General features: G+C 39.4%; 2 protein-coding genes across 3 annotated transcripts; one reads left to right on the top strand and one right to left on the bottom strand.

Moving 5' to 3' along the window:
* Positions 1-40: 40 nt before the first annotated feature.
* ubfd1 (ubiquitin family domain containing 1) lies at positions 41-10761 on the bottom strand. Of its 2 annotated transcripts, none has more exons than XM_030058655.1 (7): positions 10740-10761; positions 6853-7125; positions 6538-6746; positions 6392-6457; positions 6134-6239; positions 5957-6039; positions 41-486 (listed from the first exon to the last, which is right to left on the bottom strand). In XM_030058655.1, exons 2-7 carry the CDS (start codon positions 7106-7108, stop codon positions 376-378), a joined length of 831 nt encoding a protein of 276 aa, XP_029914515.1. In that variant the 5' UTR covers positions 7109-7125; positions 10740-10761; the 3' UTR covers positions 41-375. The 2 variants fall into 2 exon arrangements, with proteins under 2 accessions (XP_029914515.1, XP_029914514.1); XM_030058654.1 differs by lacking the exon at positions 10740-10761 and adding an exon at positions 10364-10502.
* Positions 10762-12277: 1516 nt separating this feature from the next.
* Positions 12278-24653, top strand: LOC115364403 (UNC93-like protein MFSD11). Its single transcript, XM_030058973.1, has 13 exons — positions 12278-12766; positions 13712-13767; positions 14386-14493; positions 14589-14668; positions 15725-15821; positions 18485-18543; positions 18708-18852; positions 20247-20296; positions 21060-21125; positions 21208-21333; positions 21445-21619; positions 21734-21869; positions 23684-24653. The coding sequence occupies exons 1-13, from the start codon at positions 12677-12679 to the stop codon at positions 23834-23836; spliced, it is 1341 nt and encodes a 446-aa protein (XP_029914833.1). The 5' UTR covers positions 12278-12676; the 3' UTR covers positions 23837-24653.
* Positions 24654-27820: the final 3167 nt, after the last annotated feature.

The raw sequence follows: 27820 nt of genomic DNA, 5'->3' as shown, positions 1-27820 counted from the left end.
GACAAAGGACATGATAATAATAAAAAAAAATCCTCGTACATTAATTTCCTTAAATAAGTTTTATTTCTTTAAGAATAACTGAGGAAAAGTGTTAGCAATTTCTGTACAATTGTTTCATTGTTTTCCCTTGGATCTTGCTGAAACCCAAGAATGATCAACTGGGCTGAGAAATGTGATACTGCCACATAGTGCACTTTAAACCTAAAAAGAGTATGATTAGTCCACAGGCATCCTTCAGTTTCCTTCTAATATATTCCAAGAAGTTCCTTAAGCCTCACTGTTGTCTCCAGTTTCTTTCTTTCTTTTTTTTTTTTTTTTTTAATATCTGGCTCCTCTTCTCAATCCCAGTTTGTCATTGTCAAAAATAGAGGCACATTAGAAATACTGCCATTTTCCAAGGACTGTGTCTTTGATTGCATCGACAAACTGTGCAGGCACCCAGTAGACCCAGTATTGAGAAGCTTCTGTTGGACCCAGCTGAAATGCCTGCAAAAGTTGGGGGAAAAAAAAACCAAAAAAACAAAAACAAGTCAGCACAACAAATGGTCCCACAGCTGCTCACCAAACACACGAGTCTCTAAATAGCAACAGATAAATGTTAAATGTATATCTCCAAACACAGGGCATGTGAACGTATGAAGAACTTTAAACATTTTCTAAGGATTTCATGCCAGTTAAAAGAAAAGCACGACAATCCGGACTTGCATCACATGTTAATAATATAGATTAATTTGCTAGTAAAAGACATGCAGGATTACATCTTATATATTTTTGTGACATTTGCCACTAAGCAACGCCTTGGTTGGATATGCTACATATCATATTACTGCTAACTTAAGTGATCCAAAATTTATTTCTGAAATGTGAAAATTAATGTTACAATCATAGATTAGTCGAGTATTTGCTAATGTCAACGATATTAGTAATTTAAAAAATATGAACTGATGAGCCTGATAATCAATCATCAACTGTTTGTCCAAGACATTGTTCCTTTCAACAATACTCATTTGATATTTTATAATTTTCAAATCAATAACTGAGTCACTCAAGGGAGAAGATTTGTATTAACTGCTAAAACATCTAATCATCTCATCTCATTCAAATTCATTATGAGAAAATAATTAAATACTGCAAAAACATCAAGCAAATTAAAGTGTGTTTCCAAAACATCTGGTTAAGTGAATAAAATGCACAGAGGTTTCGTAATAGGTCACCACCATCAGACCGTTGCTATGGGCAACGAGTTTGTTGGCAAGCTACCTGCCTGGTGTTGCAAAGACGGACAGAATCTTTCACCACTCCTTAACGATATTATTATCATTATTATTATGTTTCCTTCCTTATTTGAAGTTTCCAGCCATCTGATATCATCATTTTATTGTTTGCATATGTGAGACCTGATTTTTTGATTTCTTCATCTGTCCGCCTGTACCTGTTGACGTCACCACCGTCTGCCATGACAGACAGACAGCTCCGTTTGAGGCCAGAGGTCAAAGAGAAGCAGGTCATGTGACAACATCCTACACACACATCATGTTTTCATTCAGAAAATGAGTTTCCATCGCATTACATTTCTTCTGAAGAATAAACGTTTATCTACCTTAAATGAGCATATAGACTTTTTGTCACATTTCTGGGATTTTATTCAAATACAAAAAATACTGATGACAAAGAGAAAAACTGTCATGAGAGCGTTGTGGGAGAAGGAGGGTGGGAGTCTTTTGCTTCACCAAAATTTTGAGCAACAACCACCACGGCCACAGACAGAAGCAAAGCATGACGTCAAAATCTGGTGTGTCTACCCACAAGTTTCTGAGTCAGTGACCAACCTCAAGCTATCCTGTTTTAATACAGCTAATAATTTTGACTGAAATTACTTGATGCTGTGGCTGCCAACACCCCTTTTTCTTTTTATACAAAATAAAATTCACATTTTATTCACAGAGGTTTAATTTTAGTGAATTTCAAGTTACACTGACTGAACTGTTTTGAGGTTGTCTGAACTACATCTTTTTTGTTTTCTTTCTTTCTTTCTTTCTGTTTTGTTTGTTTAATAAACACATGGTGCCACGACTTCAGGACACCCAAACTATTTAGCCAAAAATGACATAAAGTGCAGTATGTAAGTGTTAAGTGAGCTTGGATCACAGGTATTTCCAGCACTTATTCACCACAGGAAATGATTCTGCGTGGCAGACCTGCGAGGGGTGATCAGTCAAAATGACTCAAGAATTAATTCTCCAGATGCTGAGATATCTGGCTGTCACGGCTCTCTTTCTGTCCCCGACCCTGTTTTGGAAAAGCGCCAAACCCTCACATTTCAAGACACTCCCGGCCTCCTCCCTCCACTTTGCATTTCTCAGCTGCTCATTGATGGAGGACGGCGCTCTGAGCAAGCTGCCAGTGTGGCGTGACATTTCACTGTCAAGCCAAACAATCAAATGATAAATCAGGATTATCATTACAGTATTTTGCATTGTGATACATTACCTGTCCAGTAGATGTTTCTAATAGATTTCTCTTCCAATTAGCAAACCTATTCTTCTCTGCTGTGACAAGCTGACATTATTTAGGTCAAAAATAAGCCACCATAAGACCATAAACTGTGCCAGAGACCTATCATTGCTATTGCACTTCCTTGATTGCTAGTAGGTCTATAAAACTCATAAATTACTCATCACCCTTTGAAACTAGTAGTTCTTTCAAACTGTATTATTTTTATGACCTGAACAGGTAATTTGTGCACTTTGTCCTGATACATTTTCAAACGAGCAATTTTCGTGAACCTCAGCTAGCACAAGTGGAAAGAGGAAACAAGCTGCCGAATTTCTAGAAAATAATCTTGGCACAGACTTTCTTTTAATGCATCAAATGACTTTTTCTAAAGCACTCTGAACTGGATTAATTTTTCCCAGATGGAGGCCCAGTAACGCAATTTTTATGAATTATAATTCCATAGGAGCAGTCATATGGCATAATGGACGTGTGCACTCTCCCTCAAATGTCTGCTTGTACCATAAATGTAAAATTTCATGATCTACATTTTTGCTTAAATGCACTCGCTGGGTGGCAGCCAAAAAGTTGTACACGACTGCATTACAGATCGCTCAGTTTGTGCTGGACTGCCTCTATCATTTGACCTCTGAGGCTGTTCAGACGGTCTGCAAGTTGCATTTAGAATTTATTTCTTTATTTATTTTATTAATGCATTTCTTTGTTGTTTCTAGGGATGGCTCGATACCACTTTTTCACATCCGATACCAATACCGATACTGCAGCCTTGAGGATCGGCCGATACCGATATTGATCCGATTCTTTTTGTCACTCTAAAAGCTGTTAATAATACCTGGATGTAATTTGCTCGATACTGACATCTAAAAACACCACATTCACTGTACAACAACTATTCTGGTCCCTTAAAGAAAGAAGGAAAATATGTGAAAACAACTGAAGTCATGTGTAACACTAAATAAAAGTGCAACTTGGTGCAAATTTTGCATTTGAGTTAGTTTCATCAACTCGGAGTAGTTTCACCTGGAGTTAAGCGCGTGCACAACAGCTATAAGACGAGTCACCATGGCAACGGGGAAGCATCGGGCTGCGTTTTTCACCCCAATTGAATTGGAAATCTTAATGCATTCATACAGCGAGTTTGAACATGTTTTTTACTGCAACTCCGCTGCAGCGGCAAAGGAGAGGGAGACGGCGTGGGAGAACACTGCTGCTCGGGTCAATGCGTAAGTTTAAATGTAGTCCGTTGCAATCAATAATATTATAGGGGAAAACTGCTTGAATTACTGCTGGCCTATTAATTTATTTCATTTAGGTCACGTGGAACGGTAACGCTCAAAAAGATAATTGTCTGGAAATGCTAAAACATTTATGCACGGTCTTATAACCATCTCCCGACGAATATTTAATTCTCTGTGCAGTAACACTGCACCTTCATCTACGGGATCGCTGTCTAAAGGACATGCCATGTTCATGAAAAAAAGACGCCATCTAACTACTAATGGACTTCTAATAAAGGCCTACTGACTGTTTTTTTAAATCACTAAAAAAAAGTAACAGACGGCAGAACTAATATGCCACGCCGAAACTCGCCTGCTGACTGAATGAATGAGGAAGTTAAATACGGTGTGTGGCTGAAAGAGGGCGGACACAGAGAGAAACGTTTCATTAGAAAAACCTGGTCCCAACCAGGTTAGTTTCATGGAGTCTGTTACTGCGGTAACTGACCGAGAACTTAAGTTACCTCCCTCTGTGAAACAGGCTAGAGTTACCCCTCTTTCTCTGCTTTGAGTTACCTCCCTTTGTGAAACAGAAAACTCAGAGTTCCCCTCATTTCAGGGTTAACAGACTCCGAGTTTTCACTAAACCTGCTTTGTGAAACGGACCCAAGATTTGCTGCACCAAAACAAAAACGGTTGGTTTTTCTTTGCACTCGCCTGTAAAAAGTCTCTGTACTCCTTTCCATGATGCTTCTTCAGATGCTTTATTAAGTCCGTTGTGTTAAAACGTCCGGTTTTGCTACCACCCCTTGAGACACTCATATTGCAAACGTTGCGCTTTACAGCTCTGCAGGCTTCTGCTCACGTGACGAAAACACAGGCACATGGCAACCATGGCGACAGCCCGTCTGTGTTACGGCATGTCACGCAAAGTGAAGTTGAGAATATATGAGATAGTTTGGGCTTATGGATCGGATCGGACGGGTTCTAATAAAAAAATCCGATACCCGATCCAGTCATTTTGGCCTGGATCGGACCCGATACCGATCCAGTGGATCGGATCGGACCATCCCTAGTTGTTTCCTTCCAAACATCTAGACATAACAAACATAGTATATTTGTACACGACTCAAATTACAGAATTTTCAAATGATTTTAAAAGTGACTACTAAAACTTTAGCTTTTATCAAAGTTTTCAATCTGCAATCTACATAATTTTACAACATCTCCATCTCATTGAAAATAAAGACGAAAAGACTGTGCGATAACTTTGCCATTGTAAAAATTTTAAATAAATTCAGTGTTGGCTCTCCTCCCCTCCCCACGCTACAAACATCGTGAACCTGACCACATCGTTATGAAACGTACCAAACTGTGACTTGGTAAACAGCTCCACTCTTGCTTACACCATATACGTTTACAGACTAAGCACATCTGGATATACAATTTGTTTAGCGTACTGAACACCTGTAACCACTCCTGCTCCTCAGCAGGCTGTTGCACAAAGTCGACACTAAATTCTACGTTATAACTAATTAGTTTCAAACTTAGCTCTTGTCTTTGTTCAGCTGCACTGTTGGCTCTTACGCTACACCTTTACTAAGTCCATCATAACTAAAATATTGTTGCATTTAGTGACGTTTCCCATGTCAGGGTCAGTGACCATGTGTGATGTGGCCCTCGTGTGAAATGAGACATTAAGATTTCAAGTTCTCAATGAATTGACTCTTTCCGTATACTTTGCAGTTATTCTGCCACATGGACGGTTGATTTAGGAATGACTTTACTAGTAGGGGTTAAGTGTAAATAATACACAATAATTTTATTTCTTTTCTTCTTTCTACTGTTTTACTCGTCTTCTGCCTTGACCTGCCAAGGGACTATGGATGAAAACTAGCTAATCTAGCTAATTCATTTACGGTGCATTTACATTTTAACTCAATATTGAAATGTGCATGAATGTACACTGTCCCTTTTAAATAAATAAATAAATAAATCTGAGCTACGTTCAATCTTACGCATGGCTTGTGCAACAGGCTGCAGGTCTGTACCTCCGTTTTCCCCAAAACATTATCATATGAACTTCAGTTTCCAGTCCTCAAATTATTTCATTTTACTCAGGGAAGTAAACCAACCTGAGTACCTTTAGTTGGACTGAATGCAGTGGGTGTTACGTTTCATGAAAATTATAACATTGATATGAGATAACAAACAAGAAAACTTACCATCATGTGATAGTCCTCATGGCCTTCAATGGGTTCGGTCACTACGTTTTTTATGGAGCCCATTGGGACTTTCTCCGTTCTCTCTGCAGAGGACAACACACAAAGATGAAGAGAATCCGATATCAGCATCTTTGTACCGCAGTGATCTCAGCAAAATGAGGCTAACCATCATCTCACCCTTAGTTCCAATCCACAATTGATCCTGCTCCAGTTTGAAAGTGAGTCTAACTTTTCCTCCGGATTTGTTATACATTCCGGATAAAGGCACTGTTGGTAAACGTTCCTGTTCGACAAATGAGAGAGCTCTTGGTAATCAGTGCTGCAAGAGGGGAGTCAGTCCTCGGCATATTTATGATAACAGTGTTGTGCTGCTTTGGCAGTCAGTGAAAGACAAACAAAAAAAAAAAAAAGCTCCCTTCATTTTGTGTCTCTCACCTTTGTTCCTTTAACAGCTGGCATTATGTCGTCAGGTTTACCTTTGTCCAAAACTTTCCTGTGTTGCTGAAATAGCAGGGCAGGTTTAACAACAAGAAAATCCATCAACGTTTTATTGTGTGCGCCAAAAGTTTGAGAAATCTTACCTTTTGCCTGCATAAAGGCTCCTTTTTGTTTTCTTCAGCTTTAACTTCCTGCTGAATTACCTCTTTGGGCGTGTTCACAGCTAATACATCATTTATTGTGGATCCTACCACCATTATTTTTGCACCATTAGTAATCTTTATTTCACGTAGCGTCTTGTCCTCTGGAAGTAATCCCTTGTACATCACTTTCTGCATTGCCGGTGGAAGACCTAATACCAGGAGAGAAAACTGCCATTGGAGTCTTTTGCCAGGACATTTCTTAACAATCACCAGGGTATTTAGTTTGAGGTAGATAAAACTGCTGGCCGCTCTTACCAGTGAGTGAATGGATCCTCTCTTTCAGTTTGGCTCCGGTGCTGTCAATGGGAATTTTCAGGTCATATTTAATCTTGTTCCAGATAATCTTCAGGTCCACCATTTCCTGCTTATCGTCCGCACCATCTCCATTGCTAATACTAGAGTCCTGAGTTGTGGCGAGTCCTCCATCTGTGTGAGACACATTTCCTGGGTCGCCTTTTTCCACATTTTCACAAAGTGGTTCCACTTCTTTTGGCTTTGCCTCAGTTTCCATTATGACTTCTTCACTTCCTGGAAAAAACATAAAAATCTCTGTTTTATTGCCATTACATGTAATTCCATGCATTTACTGAGTGCTGCAATGGCTGATCTCTTAATTATGTAGCCCAGTAAATTTTTCTATTAAATTTAACTATTTAAATGTATTATAATGAAATTAAATGTGATATAATACATACTATATAGGCTATATGTGAAACAGTTAGCTAAGATATTTTCTAGTTCATCACTCAAAACCTCCTAGTAAATACATCATTAAGTCTGAAGTATGACCTGTGACTTCCGTCTGTAGAAACCAGAAACACAATGCAAACCTATACGACTTGCAGTTAACATCCACTTTTGCTTTGTTAGAACTAAAATTAGCCTTGCATGCCAAGACGGCACGCGGGAAGCGGGTAGTGGAAGGGAAAGTGAAACCTGGGGAACTTTAGATAAAAATCCCCACATGATGAAATGCCTTGTAATTCGACTTTTTTGTATTGCCTTGTAGGATTTCAACTGCATATGCATATAACTCTCATTAGAACCAGCTCTGGTGCCTGGGTCAACATCAAGCTCTGATGCTGGACGCTCTTGTCAGATAATGTCAGTATTAAGCTGGTGTAGCACGACTCTCACGAGTGTTCATAATATAAATAAACATGTTGGCAGTATGTATGCAATGAACTTCACTGCCTTTCTCCTTTTTATGTTTTTTTTTTTTTTTTTTTTTCAATCTGCCCACTTTTGAGGAGTGGCTCGCAGCTTTGTTTCCTGCCCAGCATCCAGTTCCACCTGAAAATACAATGAATTACGCAAGACGGCATCTAAACATTTCCTTGTGACATGTAAGAACATGTATAATGACAGCACTTGTTCTGATACAGATAAGGTAAATACTGATAACTGGAAGAGAGATAAATAGCCTGGTAACTTAGGTCGGGTCATGAAACTAGTTTGGTGACCGCAATATTGTAAATCTGTCTGTTTCTCAGCCCTTGACCAAATGTTGTAGTCTTTCAGTCAAACATCTGATATGGGATTCTCATTTCTTTCTGAATGTAATGCAAATACATGATAAGAAAATAACAACAACAATAACAACAAATAAAAAACAAAACAAAACAAAACAAAAAAAACAGAGGGCAGGTTTGTCTGCATCTTGCCGCTGGTGTAAGGAACTGCAATGCATAATCCACTACTATAACACAACAGTTTTGAGATGATTTTTCTAATGTTACAATTTTGATTTGGATTAAAAGACTTTCTGCAGTGTAAACCTGGAGTTGGACAGAGTCACCTGCTGCTTTTGCCATTACAGATGTGATAGCTGCTATACAATATCTGACTACATTGCTCACTAATTACATATTACTTCATGAATCTTGGGAAAGACCGACTTGTGTAAAAACATAATGTCACTTAGCATCACATTATTTCTTACAAACAATTTTGCTATTTAATGAGTATCAACAACACCTTGTAACACATTCATGGTATCCCTGGTTCATTCCCAACATGTGCCAGGAAGTCCCCTCTCTACTCATCAGTGGTAATGATATTGATCAGCGTTACTCTGTTCAGTAAGCAGCTTGCAGGTGTGGGAATCACCTGATATTATCACAATACTTGAATCACGATACAACAGTACTGCGATTTTAAACATTTTGCAATATGCTAAGTATTGTGAAATCCAGTGATTGCCCTTTTTCAACTCCAAATTACACTCAGTGGCCACTTTATCAGGTCCACCTGTACAATCTAATGCAGTTCAATACAGCAGCTCTGCCACAATTTCTACCTTTTAAGAAAGTTTATAATGTTCAGTTTTTGTTGACATTGTGGAGAATGTGTACATTTAATTCTGAATTTATTACTGAGGTTATAGTTTGCAGAGCTTGTGTACTGGACTACATTATATTGAGAGATGTTGCAAACATTTTTTTTCCTCCATATTTCTATATATGAAGGGGACAGAATAGTGGAAACACCTCTCAGTAAAATGCAGTCCAGTACAACAGCAGCACTAACTATGAGCTCAATGCCAAACAGAGAACTGAATGAACACCTCTATTACTGTGACAAAAAGAAAACCTGAGCATTATGGGCATCATTCAACAAAAGTTTATGGCACAGCAGTTGTATTGTATTGCATCAGACTGTACAGGTGGACCTAATAAAGTGACCACTTATGTCCCCTAATGAAAGCTTTGTCAGATAATAAGATAAAGTTTTCATTCTGTTCATCTCACTTCAATCATTTTTTTGTTGCAGGACAATGGGATTGTCAAGCACACAAACTGACCAACTCTGTCTCTGCCTGTCAAAAATGTTGCATTGAATCCTGGCGATACAATATCGATACAATATTACCACACAAAATATCGCCATACTATGCTGTATCGATTTTGTCCCTACTCATATTATGCTAACTATAGCATTACGAGATTTGTCCCAGTATTGATCGACTTTGCTTTCCAAACCAAAACCGAAACGTAGTTTAGCTGCTGCTCGTTCATCTTTTGACATGCTCCACTTACAATGTTAGCCAACACACAGCTAAAGTAAAGTTATTAAAGTGATCTGACAGTGGTTAAAGGAGTTTACAGGTCTCCAGAAAGGCTAACATCGACAGGCTCTGTTATCGGTGATTACCGGAGACGAAGCTGGGGAACTGACCCAAAATGGACAGTTTAGGAAAGCGCTGACATAATGCTGGAGGCAAACCCGCCGTGCTGACGTTTGCGACATCCATCTCCAGTACAACATCTAGCACAAGGTCCGTTTGGGTTTTATTTCAATGGAAAAATAACGTCACATGTCCGACCCAATAAGTGACAATGCCTGAATAACAGCTACCCAGCGTTTCACAGCTATCAGGAATAAAGCGACTGGCCATGAAAAACAACTGGCCACTATAACGACACGGACAATAACACATTGTTTACCAGTGAACTTGTAGCGGGCTTTATCCCATTACAGGACTGCTGTGCTGGGATGCACCGCGTCGTGGCCTGAGAATACAGCTAAACGAAATATCTATATCTATATATATATATATCCCCTGCTAATGTTAGCATGCGTTAACGTTAACTACACGAGTGGATATTTTCAAGAAAACGGACAAGTGTGGATTTAACTCGCACCACGTTCACGGCGCGTTGTGTCGGCACGAAGGTTAACGACGCGGATTACCTCATTAAAAGTGTTTCCCTGCGATGTAAAGATAGTTAGGAAGGAAATACAACTACATTTTCTCAATACCCACCATCCTGGGTCGCCATGATGATTGTGTACAATCTGTTGGAGGTTGTGGCAAAGATATTGCATAAGAGAGGATGACAGACTGGTATTCAGGAAGCATGAGTCGGCTAGAAGTAACGTATCGCTCATGCGCACGTGTACATGTAACGTATAACAAACAGCAAAAAAATCATCGTCAGCTTTTATTTTATACAAGCACTAACATTCATACATAGCCATCGGGGCAACTTTTAAGATATTTGTTTTCGACAACAATTAGTTAGCCTGTAAGCAGCGGTCCGACGGTGTCGTACTGCGCATGTGCGAAGCGAGGCCAACCGCAAACTGTCCGTTTTGGAAAGTTCACGAACTTCTAAACGTCTGTTCAGCGGCTATCTTACTCTGGGGTATGCAGTGAATATCTGTCAGAGGAAACAAGCATTATATCAGGTTGACGCAGACTAACATTACCGAATTACAAGGGCGAGATTAAACTGAGTCGTAGATGCTCCGTTTGAAATCTAAACTCGAAAACACAAGCGGTCTGCGCTACATACGGGGATTTTAGCAAACACCGGTAGTGAGCATCAGTTTACCATCTCATCACGCGGTGCTACTCTTTGATTGTGGCAAAGAGGTAGACACCAAAAAGTGGCAATTCGCTCACTGGGTATTGGTAAAGTTATTGTTCCTCTTTTGTTATGTTGTGGAGATTGTGCCATGAACTTTTAAAATAAGTTTTAAATTAAAATTAAATGTATGAAATGCATTCGACTACATTTTTGATGTGTGAAGTCTGTCAAAAGTTGAATTTTTAACCCCCCCCCCCCCCCCCCCCCCCCCCCCCCCCCCCCCCCCCTCCATTTTCACACAGGCTACAAACCCAATATATACAGGCTGTTTGATCATGATTTTCTTAATATCTTCCAAAATAATTTACAACATCAGACATTTTTTGGCACCATCTAGACTACTATGAAGGTCATGAAACCTGCTCCAACCTTTTTATATTTATTAAAACGAACAAAATGAGACTCTTCTGCAGGCTTTCTGAAAGTGAACCTCTGAGGCAACACGGCAAATGACCGCTGGCCTGCCAAACATATAATGCAATGGATTTAGATGAGGATAATGAAATATTAATAGAGCGTTTGTGATGATTTACTTCAATGTTGCCACAGTGCTGAAGGCAAACAATAAACAAACTCACACACAATATTAAGTCCTGTCTGCTAATATATATATATATATATATATATATATATATATATATATATATATATATATATATATATATATATATGTATATATATATATATATATATATGTATATATATATATATATAATTACCCTTACACATAAATCATTACTTTTTTTTTTTATTAAAAGTTTTATAAAATAATTATACAAAGCGAGGAGATCACCTCACCGCACAATTTGACTTTAATTAATACTTCGTGTTATGTCTTGAGTGTTCTTATATTTTCAAATTAGCAGTAAGTAAGGAAGCAGTAAAGTAATAGCGTAAAGAGTGAAACCAGACATTCCATTATCCTTCTCTGATGGTCCTAACTTCAAGTAGCTGAGGAAATATTTTGAATTTTACCTGAAAAGCTCGCATGGGTCCTTTGGAATACCCGGACCTAACTTTGGGAATAATTGCACTTGATGCGGTGTAAAGCCAAAACAAAGAAAATCTTTCCTTCAAGCACCAAAATAAGAGTGGCAGTAGTAAGTTTTAGTTTGGGTGTGCCTTGTTTAGTTTAGTTTAGTTGGATTTGTCCCAGTCAGTGGGGCTTAGCCGGCCAGAGGGAGCTGATATGAGAAGATCCCCTGATGAGAATAAATAATCCTCCTGGTCACCTCTGGAAGGCAGCATCGCCTAAATTCGTGCGGATTGCCGCAAACTGTCAAAGAAGAAGAAGTAGGAGGCGACAGCGGCGAGGGCGAGGAAAAGAAGAAGGAGAAGAAGAGGGCAATGAAAAGTGTGTTTTAATTAAAGTCACAAGTTGTCATGCATGCTCGGTATGAGCCAGAGGGAGAGCGGAGCGGTGACAGGGCCACAGCCGCAGCGCAGCCCCGCACCTGGCGCACCGTCCGCCCGCACTAACCCGGTATCACACACAGTTAGGAGCAGGAGAAGTTTGTTGACGCACCACTTTGTCAAACATGGATTTATAGGAGCAAACAGTGTCTGAGTGCGGCTCCTGTCCCAGATTTGCGGGTCAAATGAGTCGACAGCGAAGCGCTACTGGTGTCAGAGAGACTGCAATGTTTTGTTAGGACTTCTGGGGGAAAAAAGAAAAGAAAAACAATAACAAAAACAAAAAAGACACCATGGCAGACAGGAGGACTTTCAACGTTGTGATCCTGGGTGTGGGATTTTTGTTAATTTTCACCGCTTTCACCACTTGTGGAAACATTGAAGTAAGTCACCATCCCTTTATTATTATTATTATTTTTAAGACTTGATGTTTATATAAAGTAACAGCCTCGGTATCGTCTCCAATGTAGTTCATTTTCCGTGTTGTCTCATAGGCTCGGTTACACAAGGGTCTCCCGGTGACTTTTTTTTTTTTTTTTTTTTTTTTTTTTTTTGTGCAATAGAGGTTTATGGGTGGAGCAGATTTCATGACCCAGTCAATACTATAGTAGCCTATAATCTCGTGATGCACTCATTCACTACAGATCTAAGAGACTCGGCAGGCTATAAGCATATGTTTTCAAATCTGGCCAAAGATACAGTTTATTACACATGTAGGATATGTAAACATATATTTTTGACACAAGAAATAGATTCTGCCTTTATTTTTACTGACAACAAAACAGCTTCAGACCTTTATCATGGCCACCTCAGACATATCACAGATAAATATTTCAGATTAATGTATAATCTACATGTGCAAATACAAATACAGGCCATTTGCAGCATGGCTCTGTAGGCTATATGTGTATATAAGTATGTATTTATTGATTTGTTTGTTTTGTTTATTGTTTGCTGTTTGGAGACCTCATGTGAACAAGTTCATGACCAAAGTCCCCATGAAATCCGTTCAAAACAAGTATATCTTTTTCCGAATGGCTCATATTATCTATTAAAACCAGTGTGGCTTTCATTGCTGGACATTATGGGAGACACAAGAGGGTTTTTTTGTTTGTTGTGTGTGTATTTGTTTTTCATCCCAAAGGTCTCATGGGCAGCAGGCAGCAGGCCAGTCAGGGAGCTGCATGGGAGTCTCGTGTTTCTAATTTTATTCAACGGCCCAAGAAAATGATCATGCTGCAGCCACAAATGATTTGACATGATTACGACCAAATTTTATCTAGGCCTAACGGTGCATCTCACGCGTTTCTGTTTGAAATCCCTCTCAGCAAACCGTTGTGAAAAGCCTGGAGAATGACACTTTCACTGGAAGTGGTTATCACAGGTAAGTTCAAGTCTGAGTCACACCGTTGTTGGAAGACGCATAAAGTCCAAAGAATATCTCTTGTCACTTTGATGACAGTTTTTATAGTGATTTCCAAAGAGAAAATAGAGTCTGATGCAAACAATCTCCATATTAACAAGTCACTTAATTTAATATTGGGTGTTACAAAACTACTTTTTCTCAAACAAGTAAAAAAAAAAAAAAAAAAAATCTATCAGCAGTGAAATAATCTCACCTGTCTTCAGTGCAAGTCTCATTTGCTTCAGGACTTTATCTGGGAATAAGTGCCAATATGTTGAAACAAGGCATAATAAGACAGACAAGCACATGAGTATAATGAGTATAATAGTGAGTATAATAAATTAATAGATAAAATAAAATTACATTTGATTCAAGAACATTCTGGAAACAAGTGGATTAGCCTGGAAGTATCTCATCCTACTGTGAGATTGTTTCACTTGAGAGAGGAAAATCAAGATTTTTAAGACAGAATATGAGTCTAAATGTTAAAATGGCAATTTTTATTTATTTATTTTTATTTTTTTTTTTTTTTTTTGCAGTATAAGCTCATGTTGCGCTGTCCTGATCACTATTTCCCCCATTTTGCCTCCTTAACAGCCTTGGGATCATCTACGGAGTTTTTTCCTTCTCCAATTTACTGTCGCCAACAGTCGTTGCAGTGATTGGACCGAAAATCACCATGTTTTTGAGTGGCATTCTTTACAGGTAAACATGTTTTTTTTAGTGTAATATCATGTTTTTTTTTGGTTTGTTTTTTTTTGTCAATTCCTCATTCCTGTTCTCTGTATTTCCTCCTCCAGTGGTTACATAGCTGTGTTCATCATCCCATCAACATGGTCCTTCTACCTGACCTCTGTGCTCATTGGCATAGGAGCAGCCAGTAAGTTCTTCAGGACTTTTCTACAGCACTGTTATAGAAAATTATTACTGTTCTTGGTTGAAGCTATTGGTGTTGTTATCAATTTGAAATGTAGCATTCACATATTAAAAGTGATCAATAACTTCATAAGGCACTTCAAATATTCCAATTGGTGAGGAGTTCAGGATGGGAGGTATAATAATGTTGTTATTATTTACTGTTTATTCCAGCTGTTGGACAACATGAAGCTCTGATAATAAAGGCTTCAAACAGTCACCTTCCAAAATGTGGTCAATTTTCGCACAAATTTAAGATATTTCTGAAAATATTCTTAAGTTGGAGTGTGACCCAGTGACCTTAAGTCTGCCTCACCATGTTAAGAATATTACTATATTACTATTATTATGTCTATCCATATATATTTAAATGTGTATTAACTTGTGTTGACCACCGCTTGCCATGTTTTGCTGTTTTATTCTTCTTATTGAGTTTGCATGTGCTCATTGCTATTCAAAATGCGCAGGTACGCAGTGTTTGAGTCAAATCGGCTCATTCACAATAAGATGCATCATTTTTCTCGTTATGAGAAATTTGAATCTGATGCCTTTAATGTTAGCTGAGGCATGTAAATACCTCACCTCGGCTCTCGCTGTCAATACACACTCAGTCTCCACGTTAATATACAAAAATGCTGTTTAATCATGCAGACCCGGATAATCATGATTGGGGAGTGGCAATGCATATAAACAGTTTATCCCAAATAAGAGCTTAAATGGGTTAGGAGCTGTTAAAAGGAACCGTGTGCAGAGCCTCCAGTGCCGGCGAGAATGCCAAGCAAGCCGCCCATCATCCGAGCCGAGCATTTACAAGAAAACACGAGGACAAAGAAGGTTGAGGTTGTTTTATGGCGGTGTTTGATGAATTTTGATGGATTTATGATCTCTCCTGGGCACTTGATGATTAGACACATCACTTACCCGCTGGGAAAGATCGTTTTTCACTTCATGTTGGCAATTAACAGGCTAGTTCTTATGATTTTCTCCACTCAAACGACCTCTCTCCCTCTGTTTCTGATAGTGCTTTGGACGGCTCAAGGACACTTCCTGGTGGAAAACTCGGAGGCGTCCACAATCAACAGGAACACCGGAGTGTTCTGGGCTCTTTTACAGTGCAGGTACAGGCCCACCCACACACTGCACTGTTATGGATGTCACTCTGGCCTGCAGTCACAAAATCAGTTGCTCTGATCATCATTTCATCTAAAATCTTAAATGATATTTTCACTCATGATCCATTCGACTGTTTAGCCTGACCCTGGAAATATTTGTTTCCCTTATGAAATTATTTCAGTATGGCCTTAGTGAATTAGATGTTCAGTTGAAGTGTTTTGTTTTGTTTTGTTTTGTTTTGTTTTGGTGCGAGTTTCAATAAATCCTCATTCCAATTTGTTCTCCTATATAATTTAGAATAGCTGTTAGGAAAGTATGAGTTATATCCTCCCACCATTAAAGGCTATTCATAAAACTTTCCGGCAAGGTAATCGCATTAAAGACTGAGACCATCACGGCACAATGTTTACTAATTTATCACTTCCATGTGTTTTTTTTTTTTGTTTTGTTTTGTTTTTTGTTAATGCACCTAAACCACCTGATCATTTGCATATTTTAAAGATAAAGTTTCACTTCAGCAGCCAAAATATCACCTTCTGTCTATTTATAGCCTGATAGGTTATTACTGCTATTCGTGAAATGAATGCTATGTCTGACCTGTTTTAATACACCAGCCGTCTGAACAAATCACATCACAAAGTGCCCCAGATTATCTGCATCATCGCTTTCTGTGCCAAACATGAAATTTTTTTCCCCTCTCGGTCTTAAAAGCGGGAGTCCAGCAGGTGAGAACTTTGGCTTTGACTGTCTTCGATTTGGCCTGCAGCGCTTGCACACAGGCTCGGACAGCCAAGAACACATTTGTTAAAATATGCAAATTGAATTAGTATAATAATTACACTGGCTGTCACCTGTGCCAAAGCTCACAATAGGGCATTGCTAATCTGACTCCACCATGGTAATCTCTGCCACGGTAAACTTATGAATCAGTTCTTAACGGGCCGCAGATTTGGCGTGACAGGATGCGGCTCTTTTATGAATAACCCCCATTAGCCCTCACTGAGGCGCTGGGGCCGACCAATTGCTCATCTGCATTATTTGGCTTAGGTGAGATGCAATTAAAGACAGAAACAGATTACAGCTCTTTTCAGGACTGCATCATTACCCATAAAAGCAACATGAGCAGACCAAAAAAAAAAAAAAAACAAACAAAAAAAAAAAATACTGAAAGAAAATTCTGGGGATAGAGATGCAGATGGCTGCATGTTTTGTGAAGCCAGGTCACAGTCCAGGTTGTGTCCCTCTCATCTGTCCATCACATCCATCAAACCAGGGCTGGGCAATTTATCCAATTTATATTGATATCATGTTATGAGATTAGATATTGTCTGGGATTTTGGATATCGTAATATCGTGATATGGTTTTAAATGCTGTATTTCAGTAATGAGATGTAGTTTTATCTGCATTACTAATGACTGATTATCAAAAATCTCTTGCGTTTAAATCTCTTATCAAAGCAGCAATAGTCATACCTACAGTATCGTCACAATGTTGATCATGAGATATTCAGTCAGAGAAACTGTTACACTTGATTTTGTTATATTTGATTTGATTTTTCAGCCCTACATGACACCTGAGACGACACTGATCTGTACACGGTGTTTGAGAATTTCATTTTAATGATCAAAATTTTGCACTTTCAAAGGCACCAACCTGTTTTGATCAGTTCTGTAAAGTTACAAATGCCTTCACTGAACGAGAGCCATCTAACACAATAAGCCGATGAATGGATGAATACACTGACGGTATTTTTATGTTTGTTTTAAGTAGTGTAAGTAGACTTTTGCCTTTGGAAAAATATTTGTTGAGTTCATACTGTTAACTCAAAATTCTGAATGAAAAAAAGTTAGTTTACCAAATAAGACAAAATACAGAGAACACTGGAAATGGTAGTCTGTTTTTTTTCTCCCTAATGTACAAAATAAATGGAACCGATACTGAAATCATGACACAAAAACCGCAGTGCAAATTGAACTGTGTGTTTACTGAATCATTACACCCCTGCTGGCCAACACTCTCGCCTAGTGAGGGCGCTAAAATTAAAGTCCCCGTGGCATGACCTCACATGACATCTTCTGCCTGTAAAACAGAGCATCTTAAATGGTGACGTCATCCTGCACCAGTGCGTGTAAATTAAAATTTCAACCAATAAAGCCATCACAAATCTTTAAACTGTCACCTATCCCCTAAAAATAAACCTGTGTTTCTTTCCCAGACTGATATCCTGTTGGTTTGCACTTTTGAATAATCCTTCCCTGCACTTTGTCCCACCCAAACTTCCTGTTTCAACAGGAAAAACATCAAATCAAGAAAGTCAGAGTCCATTTCACAGGGCCTTTTTAAAGGTCAAATGTGATACCCCAGATAGCACTGAGTCTATTTTCATGAATCATGTAAGGTTAATGCATTTTGGCACTTTGTTATTGTGTTTAAAAAATGCTAGTTGACCCAATGATGCCCACATGATTGAAAAGTCAAAATCTGAAATGTTGATAATGCACAACTCCCACACAATCACTACGAGCCTGAATTTATGAATTAAACTTGTTTAGTGGGTTGCATGTGTCAGCATGTGTTTGGGATGTGAAATACCCTTTTAATGTGTGTTACTCTCATATTTGTCATTTGTCTCCTCATTTGATTTACGTGAATTAATTTCATTTGCAGCATGTTGTTCGGCAATCTTTACATTTATTTTGACTGGAATGGAAGCACAGAAATATCAGGTAGGGTTACACTGAACAAGTATCGCAATGATTATGGCAAATGTAGCATGATGATGCAAGTGAAATTATAATGGGATTTATTTCATGAGTGATTGCTAATGCAGAAAATGCTGCAGCCTGCCTTATTATTCACAGTTTATTGTTGTTATTTTTCCCTCTGTCAGACAGGAGCAGGAGAAACATCTTTACGTCTCTGTTGGTTGCCTCTATACTTGGTACGCTGAGCTTCCTCGTACTGAGGAAGACCCATCAGCAGGAGGAGATGCTCTCTGAAGAGGAAGGGCAGTCTTTGCTCTCAGCTCGCATGATGTAAATGAATATCCTCCTTTATAATTACATGTTTCTCACTGGAGTCTCAGAGGAAGGAGGGAGGCGGGTTGTATTTCTTATCGAGCAGAAGAAAGGCAGATGGATGCGAGCCTGCCTCGTGTGTGGAAGTAAATAACTGTAGTATTAAAGGATGTTGCAGACACATGATACCCATCTGTGTAGCGAGGAGGCGGAGCTGTCAGGCAGGCACTTCTCTCTTTATGTCTTTTAGCATCACACATTCATCACTGCTCGTCATTTTGCTGCGTTTATTGGCCTCGACATCACGACAGGTCAATGAAAATACAAAATTCATGCCCTCTCCGCTCCAGTGTGTCCAGCCCTCACCTGTTTGACATCAAGATTTCATTTATTTATATATCTTCACAATAAGGCGCTTCTGATTTTGCGAGTGTTTGCGATACGAGGAGCCACTGCGGTGCTTGAGTAGTTTCAAACGGCTCTTACCCTTTACAAAAAAATGACACGGACCGTTTTTTGTCCCCAGATCATTGCAATTTTGACAGAGTCAAGTCTAATCATAGTACTTCTCGACAAGCGGAGTGCAATCACGCCGATATGGAGCAGCGACTCTTTCAGTGTGAGATCTCTCCAGTCAGGGCACTTAACATGATTTCAGACATGTTTGATTTCTTATGACTTGAGTCAGGACAAGGATTGAATAGTGAAACGCATGGCATTTGAGATAGAAAAATGCAATGAAACAGATAAATATAAGATTGGAGAGAATAAAGACAAGAGAGAACTTATGTTAAAAAAAAAAAAAAAAAAAAAAGGCATGGCATCTTGATGAGCAGTGATGATGAACCGTGTTTTGTAGGCTGCTATAACCTCTGTATGCACAAAGGATCTGCAACTGGGCACAAAAAAAACCCTTAAAACTAAATTGTCTTTGGCAGAAACGTGATGAGACTGTGTGATCATAGAGAAATCTGTAATTATTACCACAAATTCAGGCTGGTAATTACTGACAGTGCAGCTCCTTTCTGTTTTTGATTGTCTTGTGTGTGTGTTTTGAAGCGGCGCTGGTTATCTCCCAGATGCAGGCATTTGATGTATGATCCTTGCTTGTTGCCGCGGCGCAGCGCGCGCACCTTTTTCCGACAGCATAACAAGGAATTCTGTAGAGACCCATCATTTACTGTGAAATTCGCTCTGTCTCGCAGTCTCTTAGGATTTTAAGGAAGTCCTCTAATCTAATGAATGCAGCAAAAGTCTCTCACACTTGCAGATTACCTCTCCAGCTCTTCACTTTAAAGAAGCTATAGCATTATTATGTCTATTGATTGCATGGCGTGTTGTTGTTTTCTGTCATGATTTGTAAGGATTTCAGCATTGCAAACGATGTAATTAATTTGTTTTGTGTTGTGTAGGTATAAGCAAAAAGCAAACATGGCTGTAAAAGATGCAAAGTCAGAATTCAGTAAGTTGAAATAATCACACTTTACCCAGTTTGTTAAAAAGCACTGTTGGATATTTTTGTTTATGCAATACAATCTTTGTATCTGGTATTTAACCATATATAATGTTTCTACATTACATTTCAAATGCACATAGAAATGAGACAGGTCTTTCTCTTCCAATGGGTGAAAAAAAAAGAAAAAAAAAATATATATATATATCATCTAAGGGAAATCTTTTCTCACAAATGATGGAAAACCTGAAAAAGGGACCATGGCGTTTACAGCTATTTGTGATTTCTTTTACCTCAGACCTTTCCTTGATTATTTTTTGTACTGCAATTTACAGATTTCTTCTTGCAATTTCTTTGCAGTTACCAGTAAGGTAGCAGCAAAGCAGTCACGTGCATTTTCCCATTCAGTAAGTCAGTCAGTGTAATGAGGATGAGAGTCTCCTCGCATTACAATTGTCTACACGAAAACTGTGAAATGAATAGTTCACTTCCAATTTTGCATGCACTCACCTTTAGTGCAGTCTGAGGTTGCTGGTTGGTCTGATGGTCTTTGTCTTCACTGTATCTTAATTTCTACTCCAGCTGAATATCAAAATGTAGTGTGGTGACTATTGAAACAAAATCTTTACACCTTTTCTGTCTGCAGTCAAATTTAATCTTCACATCAAAGTAGGGCATTCATTTCTTAGCTTTATAAGCCAAATCCAGACGTTAATGAGGCATATTAGTGTTTGGTGTTTTATTTACCAGTACTGCTTCTGCTCCTTTCCAGAAACCATCCTACAACTCATAAAGACCAAAACCATACTGCTGCTGAGCGCCTGCATGGCATACACTGGTAAGTTTGAATGGAGAATGTTGTCAAAAGTCATAACCTCCAAAAAACGTTGCAGTAACAGCATGTCACCCTTGTTCTGCAGGTCTGGAGTTATCATTTTACAGCGGAGTGTATGGGACTTGTATTGGGGCAACTACTCAGTTTGGAGCGGCGGCTAAAGGCCTGATTGGGATCTCTGGGATTGTGGTAGGCGCTGGAGAGATAGTGGGTGGGTTCACGCTCCTCTGACTGCTTGAGTCGATTTGCTGTCACAGAAGTGCTGTGTCTGACTGTCACTGGATTCATGGCTTCGGCGCTAAGAGGTGCACTTTCTCATCAGGTGGCGGCTTTTTTGGATTGCTGTGCAAAAACAACCGCTTCAGACGGACCTCGGTGGTCTTTTTAGGAATGGTTGTCCATTTCATCGCCTTCTATTTGATCTTCCTCAACATCCCAGATGACGCCCCTGTCGTATTTAAATCCAGCACTCAGAACAGCCCGTATCTAACGCCGAGGTGGTTTATTTCTCTCTTTCTCTTTGTTGACTCATGGTCGAGCATGTACCTGCAACAAGAAGGCCGGTCACAGTTTCATTTTGCATTTAACATGGAATATCTTTTCCTCCCCAGTGTGTCCATTGCCATGCTGTGTAGCTTCTTGCTCGGACTGGGTGACAGCTGCTTCAACACACAGCTCTACAGCATACTGGGCCGCGTTTATGCCGAGCAAAGCACGCCTGCCTTTGCCATCTTCAAATTCATCCAGGTAATCCCAAGTCGCCCCTTAGAAGACATTGTTAGCAGAGCTGACCACCGTTGGAATGAAACAGTGTCTCGTCAAATGTAAAAAATAAATTCACCACAATGTCCTGTGTGAAAATGAAGACAGCTGCAGATGTGCCTCACAATCCCCTCCTTTTCATTTTGCTCTAGTCTGGTGCCACATTCTGCCCTAACAAGAGAACATTCATTATTTTAACACTACAAATATGAACCTGGCAGACATTCGGGGGTATTTGAAAAGCATATTTGTCTTTTGTTGAATGTCACAGATAATTATTTTTACCCGGAATAACATGGAATAAAACAGAAACTGTACGCCCACAAGCTGATTGAAAGAAGATGTAATTTAGTTTTGTTTTTAACAAGGTAAGGCATAGTTTCAGTAGTTATTTCCCAGCCTATAATGTACATAATATATCGTTTAACCTTAAAGCAAGCTTAAAGATGACAACATTACACTTATTTAACCAAATACACATGAAACACACATGCTCAACAAGCAATACTGGACCAGTTTGAATTTTTTCATCCAAAATCTTTTTTATTATATTCACCATGAGAGCTCTTGATACACTGAGGGGACTCTGACACGTCGTCCCTCTTATAGCACAGATTGCCAGCAGAGAAACATCCATCTGCATGAGCATTTCAGCATATTGATGATGTCCTGCAGAAAACTCGCAACGATTTTCATTCCTCTGAGTTTCTGAAAAGCTGACATTTTGGAAATGGCGAGTTTTTTTGCTGTATTGGTGATTATATGCTTGCATTTGTATGCTGTGGTTTGTCGTGCAGGCGTGCAGGTGAATGAGACCGGAGTGAATTGGAGTGGACTTGAGTGATAGACTTTCTAAGCTTTAGAAAATGCGCTCTTCATTTTAGTTAGGTAACTGCCACTTCTTTCACCGCGCAGTTTTCACTCAATGATTGGACGTGCATCTGAAGCTGAAACATTTACCGACTGGTGATGGGGAAAGTAGCAGCAGGATCTGTTCGCCGGACCAAGTGGTGACTCAACTTTGTCACATGGGGAATCTTAAAGAGAAGCTAAACCCCAAACCCAAGTCTCTGTGAAGCCTGACCTCATCACCACCCAAAGTCTCAACAGGTGGCGACGTCACCTGCCATCAAAAACCAGCCACTCTGCTTTTCACCATTAGAGGTCAGGCTTCACAGAGACTTGGGATTGGGGTTTAACTGCGCTGCAACGTCCCCCTCCACTCAAAAATGTGTTTTTCTTATGTTTATGTCCCCTAAAATGTCTGACCTTAACCATACTGACTTGTCTCTCTGTAAAGTTTATCACTAGAGAAGGTGGAGGTGTGCGTTTACTTCCATAAAAGTGTTTTTATTTTCCAAAAAAAAAAAAAAAAGCAAGTCATAGGCGTATTAGAGATCTGCTGTGGAAATATTGTTTTTTTTACATGGATAGATTATCAAATACGATACAAGTTACAGACTGGTGTGCCAGCAGGAATGTGGTGGTAGGGCCATTTGCATATTCATATATCTGCGCATACTTAATGAGCACAAGGTGTAAAGTTACAGTTAAGCTATTTGAAGGCATGAAGGGATGTGCTTTTCATGGAAAAAACGTATGTAATAAGTAATATATAATATAAATGTAATATAAATATGTGATATTGATGAACACAGATGATTTCTTTAGGGGTTTAATCAATGGCTCGAGGGGGACTTTAATTTGTTTTTAAGCGGTTGCGGCTTTGTCGGGGCAACTTTGTCTATTAAATGCAGCTACAACAGGCGTATTTTAAATTTCTTGATTGTCTCTGTCAGTCCATTTTTGCAGCAGTGGCGTTCTTCTACAGCGGCTACATCCTGTTGACCTGGCAGCTCCTCCTCATGGTCATCCTGGGCTTCACTGGAACGCTCTGCTTCTTCATGGTGGAGAGGATGCAGAACTTCTCTGTCGACTTCCAGGAATATTAGCGGGGTGATCGATCTCTACGTCAACACTGGATATCCTCTGTGGGACAGGGAACCTTTCAAGGAAGAACTGAAACCCGCAGACAAAGATTCCTTTTGCTTTATTAGGTTTTATCTTGACTGGTGTATTTTAAAACATCTCTTCGGACGATGCATAGCATTAACACTCAGAGTAGTTTGGATGGACCGTTTAAGTCCAAGCACACTGACCGCCTCTAAAAGGACTAACATGGTTATTGGTGAAAAAGCCTGAATTGTACTTTGCACATTACCTGTTGTTTTATGTTTAAATTACCCCACGCTGCACACTAATCATCTGTGATAATTAACACTATTTTTCTGTTGCTACATTTTTGGTCTTAGATGGGATTTTGACAGCAACTGCTCAAGTTATTTCTTAACTGTTTATTGTTCAGGATTGTTAACTAAGATAATGCTATTGCTGAAAATGTTTAACATGCCCCAAAATATTATAACTTGCTGTTCATATTTTGTCTATCAGGATAATTAATATGAGTTTGATGAAGATATTTGTGAGATAGAATATTAAGAAAAAAAAACTCACTGGGAGATACATATGAAACGCCTCTTTAAATATAGGCGATTATTTGTTTTATTGGTTTAGAAAATGAAACGTTTTTTTTATTGGAGTAGGTTTAAATAAGGTTTCTATTGCTCCAGTTATAGTGCATCAGGAAAAGGCAACTACGTAGTGCTTGACAATCACATTTCCTAATGTTTAGTAAATGTTGCTTATTAATGTAATATCAGTGTTTTTTATGACTTAAACCTTTGATAAATAAAGTCCTCATGTGTTGGGTTTTTGCATTGTGTTGTGAAATTAATAATAATTAATGCATATGACTATAAGATGATGATGCTGATGCAAAGCACAATGTATGAAGGTCACTGTCTGTAGGAAAATGTCACATCCTGGGGGTGATATATATTGAGCTGTGTACATCAGATAAATGATAATATTACCTCAGAGAAATATGCTTCACAATTTACTCTGAACATGCTCTTTGAGTGAGACCTATGAATCAGACAAATTGTGGGTGGCTCAGTGAGTCAACCACTGGATTTGACACACTCCTACATTTACATTTTATATTCCTCGACTGAAGTGAACGATAATTACAGAGTTGCTGTAATGCCGCCTTCACCTCGGACCTCCGGCACTCCGACGCTTACACGTAGTCGACGGGTTATTGTACCACAAGACAAGATAAATCTGCTGGATGGAATCGCGATTTGCCAGATTTATTTCAAGAACTACGAGGCCATTAATCAAAGAGGGGCAGGATAGGTCTGGGTGCAAGAGAGAGGGAGAGAGAGAGGTTATAGGCCCAGAGGTACCACATTACTTCACTGGTAATTGAGTATTGATTGCATTATAATGAGAGTAAGCAGTTTTGTGTGATCTGAAGTCAATTGTGCCACTTACTTGACAGCAACAAAGCACCGAGGCTGTAACTGAAACATACAGCATTTACTCACAAAGTTAAATTAAATTACAGTAGCGATCATAGTGGTTTTCAGGGAACCCGATAAGCGAAATAACCACTTTTTAGGAAAGGCCAATACCTGCAGGCTAACTAGTCTGACACACAACGGCTTCATGCTACGTTTCTAATTTGAATGTGAAGTTTAAGTGCAAAATTTGAACACGTAACCCCATGCTGGTGAGCCCACTCTTGACTTTGTTTGAACAAAACCACCAGTTGACAATTACTTTTCACAGTTATCTGTAACAGGACGGCTGTATCATCCGTCGATGGTCCAACGGTGCCGGCCCACTGTGTGCAGCTGAGATGTCAGCACTTCTGTGGAAGCTGTCAGGAAAATCTATCAAGCCGTGGTGAATCATTTAGTGTGCATTCATCAGCATGAACACAACATTTCTCAAACGTATTGGCTTGAAAACTGTAATTTCAGTCAGTGTTACACGAAAACAGCCACTGATAAAAATGCAGCTTCGACCATTAAAGGTATAAAATCCAAGCCTTTCCCATTAGTGGCGAGGCATGTTGAGCAATTTTCTCACATGGATGCTTTACACTGACACATCATATGTCAAACTGTTTATATTACAGGGTTGTTTATGGGTGTGGATAATAGACATGTCATGTAAGAGTACATCTCATTTCCAAATATGTGTAGCAGACAGATTGTGGAGGCACATATCAATATTTACTATCCTTATTAATTTAGCTGATCTGACCCAAACAGCTGATCTGTGGGTGGCGTAATGCGATGTGTGGTGGTCCAGCTGTGCAAGGCAAAGCGATGAAAATATCTTTAGTGTAAGTGGATTTTGACAACATCAGCAAGACTTCTGATCCAGGTTCTCCCGCTGTTTTCTCCAAACTGTAGGCGTTTCGACTGTCATCTACTGCTGGTAATACATTAACTATGGATAAGGACCTCATACAACCCCACTTCAAAAACTCTGAAATAACCCTTTAATGTTGTCTGAACTCCTTGCTGGGAGCTTGGTAAGTTAAGCTGTAAATTAAACTCTGGAAACATTCAAATCTGCTGTTTTGGTGAAACATCCCACATTCAGGGGGCTTTGCATTACTGTGCTCACCTTGATTTGCTTTTACAGTCGATCAGGTTAATGTGAGCCAATGACAGTGGCGTCAAACGGGACAGCGGTGGGTGGCTTTCGCTTTTAGGCTCTCTCCAGTGTTGTTTGGGTGTTATCTGGCACTTCCCCGTACAGTTAATAAGTAACTTCACTTAGTCAGCTGCCTACATCCAAAGATGTGTGCACAACCAGCTGATTAGTAGGCTGTTTCGGCATATTAGATTTAACATGATTCACTTGATGTTTCTCTGAGTCATTGTGCTGAAAAGTCAGTTGGATTCTGGAGGCAAACCATAATCCCAATAGAAAAGAAGTAGGATAAACAGGAGATTGCCCACAATACTGTGCGACATGATTAATGCTTAACTTTGCTAAAACAGCTTGATACCAGAGCACAAATCCGCATTTAGGCTCCGGTGGCCCAGAGGTCAAGGAAAACAACCTTGATTGGATGATGTGATTTCTCTCCATAAATCAGCGCTTGATCCAATTCGACAGTCTGAATGCTTTTCAGTTGGATTAGGGAGATAATGCAGATCAAGTCCACATCTAAATGTATTACACTGACTGCTAGTCATTCTGCATAATGAAAAACTTTTTAAATGAGAGCACTTTAACACATCCGCTCCTGATTGTGCCACTGGAGAGCAGCTCCGTCTTTCATTTATCATTATACTTCTCTGATGGGATGGGGAGGAGGAGGAGGGAGAGGGTGGAGGACGCCGGCTTAGGCTGCCGCTAGACAGACAAGACAGAGACAATTTGCCCTTTAAAGAATATGATTCTGGATGATTCTGACTTCTCCAGGGTAGAGGTGTGTAATTACAGGCCTATAAAATCTAGGTTTCCATAATCGTGATGAATCAAAGATAGTAGATTATAGGGGAAACAATTTGCGGTAGAATATGAATGAAGAAAGTGATTTGAACAATTGCAGTTTTAAACAAAAGATGAACTGAATATTATGATTAAGTGAATGCCCTGATGAACGCCGGGCATGGCTCAAACAAATTATCATTCTCCGTCCCAGTGATTTAAATTCTTGGCGATGAAATGCCAACTTTCGTGTCTAGTGCTGGAGAGGTTTACTGAGAGGTGCCTGCATAATTCTTCACCTCCTCCTCACAATATGCCCTGTGTATCTTAAGATTTCCCGAATCACTACTTCAGCTCGGTGCAATTTTGTTTAAAAATGCAGATCAAATGTGTCCACGAGTCCAGGCCGGCCTACGTTTGCCACATCCTGATGCACTTCATGGTGCACATTGGCAGCCTGGACTGAAACAGACCGGTTAAGACACATAACTGAGCTTGTTAGATGTCTGAAATCTGAAATGAGGTGCTGATTTCTCTGTAATAGAGAATTGTGAGTGTAATTAATTGGTGCCGAGTTA

This window comes from Myripristis murdjan, chromosome 8 (genome assembly GCF_902150065.1).
Source record: "Myripristis murdjan chromosome 8, fMyrMur1.1, whole genome shotgun sequence".
Classification (NCBI taxonomy): Eukaryota; Metazoa; Chordata; class Actinopteri; order Holocentriformes; family Holocentridae; genus Myripristis; species Myripristis murdjan.
This window is presented reverse-complemented; position numbering and strand designations above follow the sequence as displayed.

Bases quoted from the DNA above. Each gene is read 5' to 3' on its own strand.
- ubfd1 (XM_030058654.1), bottom strand. The intron at 6,240-6,391 runs GTGAGAGACACA...TTTGTCGAACAG, and splicing joins CAGCTGTTAAAGGAACAAAG to GAACGTTTACCAACAGTGCC. The intron at 487-5,956 runs GTAAGTTTTCTT...CAACTTTTGCAG, and splicing joins ATGAGGACTATCACATGATG to GCATTTCAGCTGGGTCCAAC.
- LOC115364403 (XM_030058973.1), top strand. From the start codon at position 12,677: ATGGCAGACAGGAGGACTTTCAACGTTGTGATCCTGGGTGTGGGATTT. The intron at 12,767-13,711 runs GTAAGTCACCAT...AATCCCTCTCAG, and splicing joins CCACTTGTGGAAACATTGAA to CAAACCGTTGTGAAAAGCCT. The intron at 13,768-14,385 runs GTAAGTTCAAGT...CCTCCTTAACAG, and splicing joins ACTGGAAGTGGTTATCACAG to CCTTGGGATCATCTACGGAG.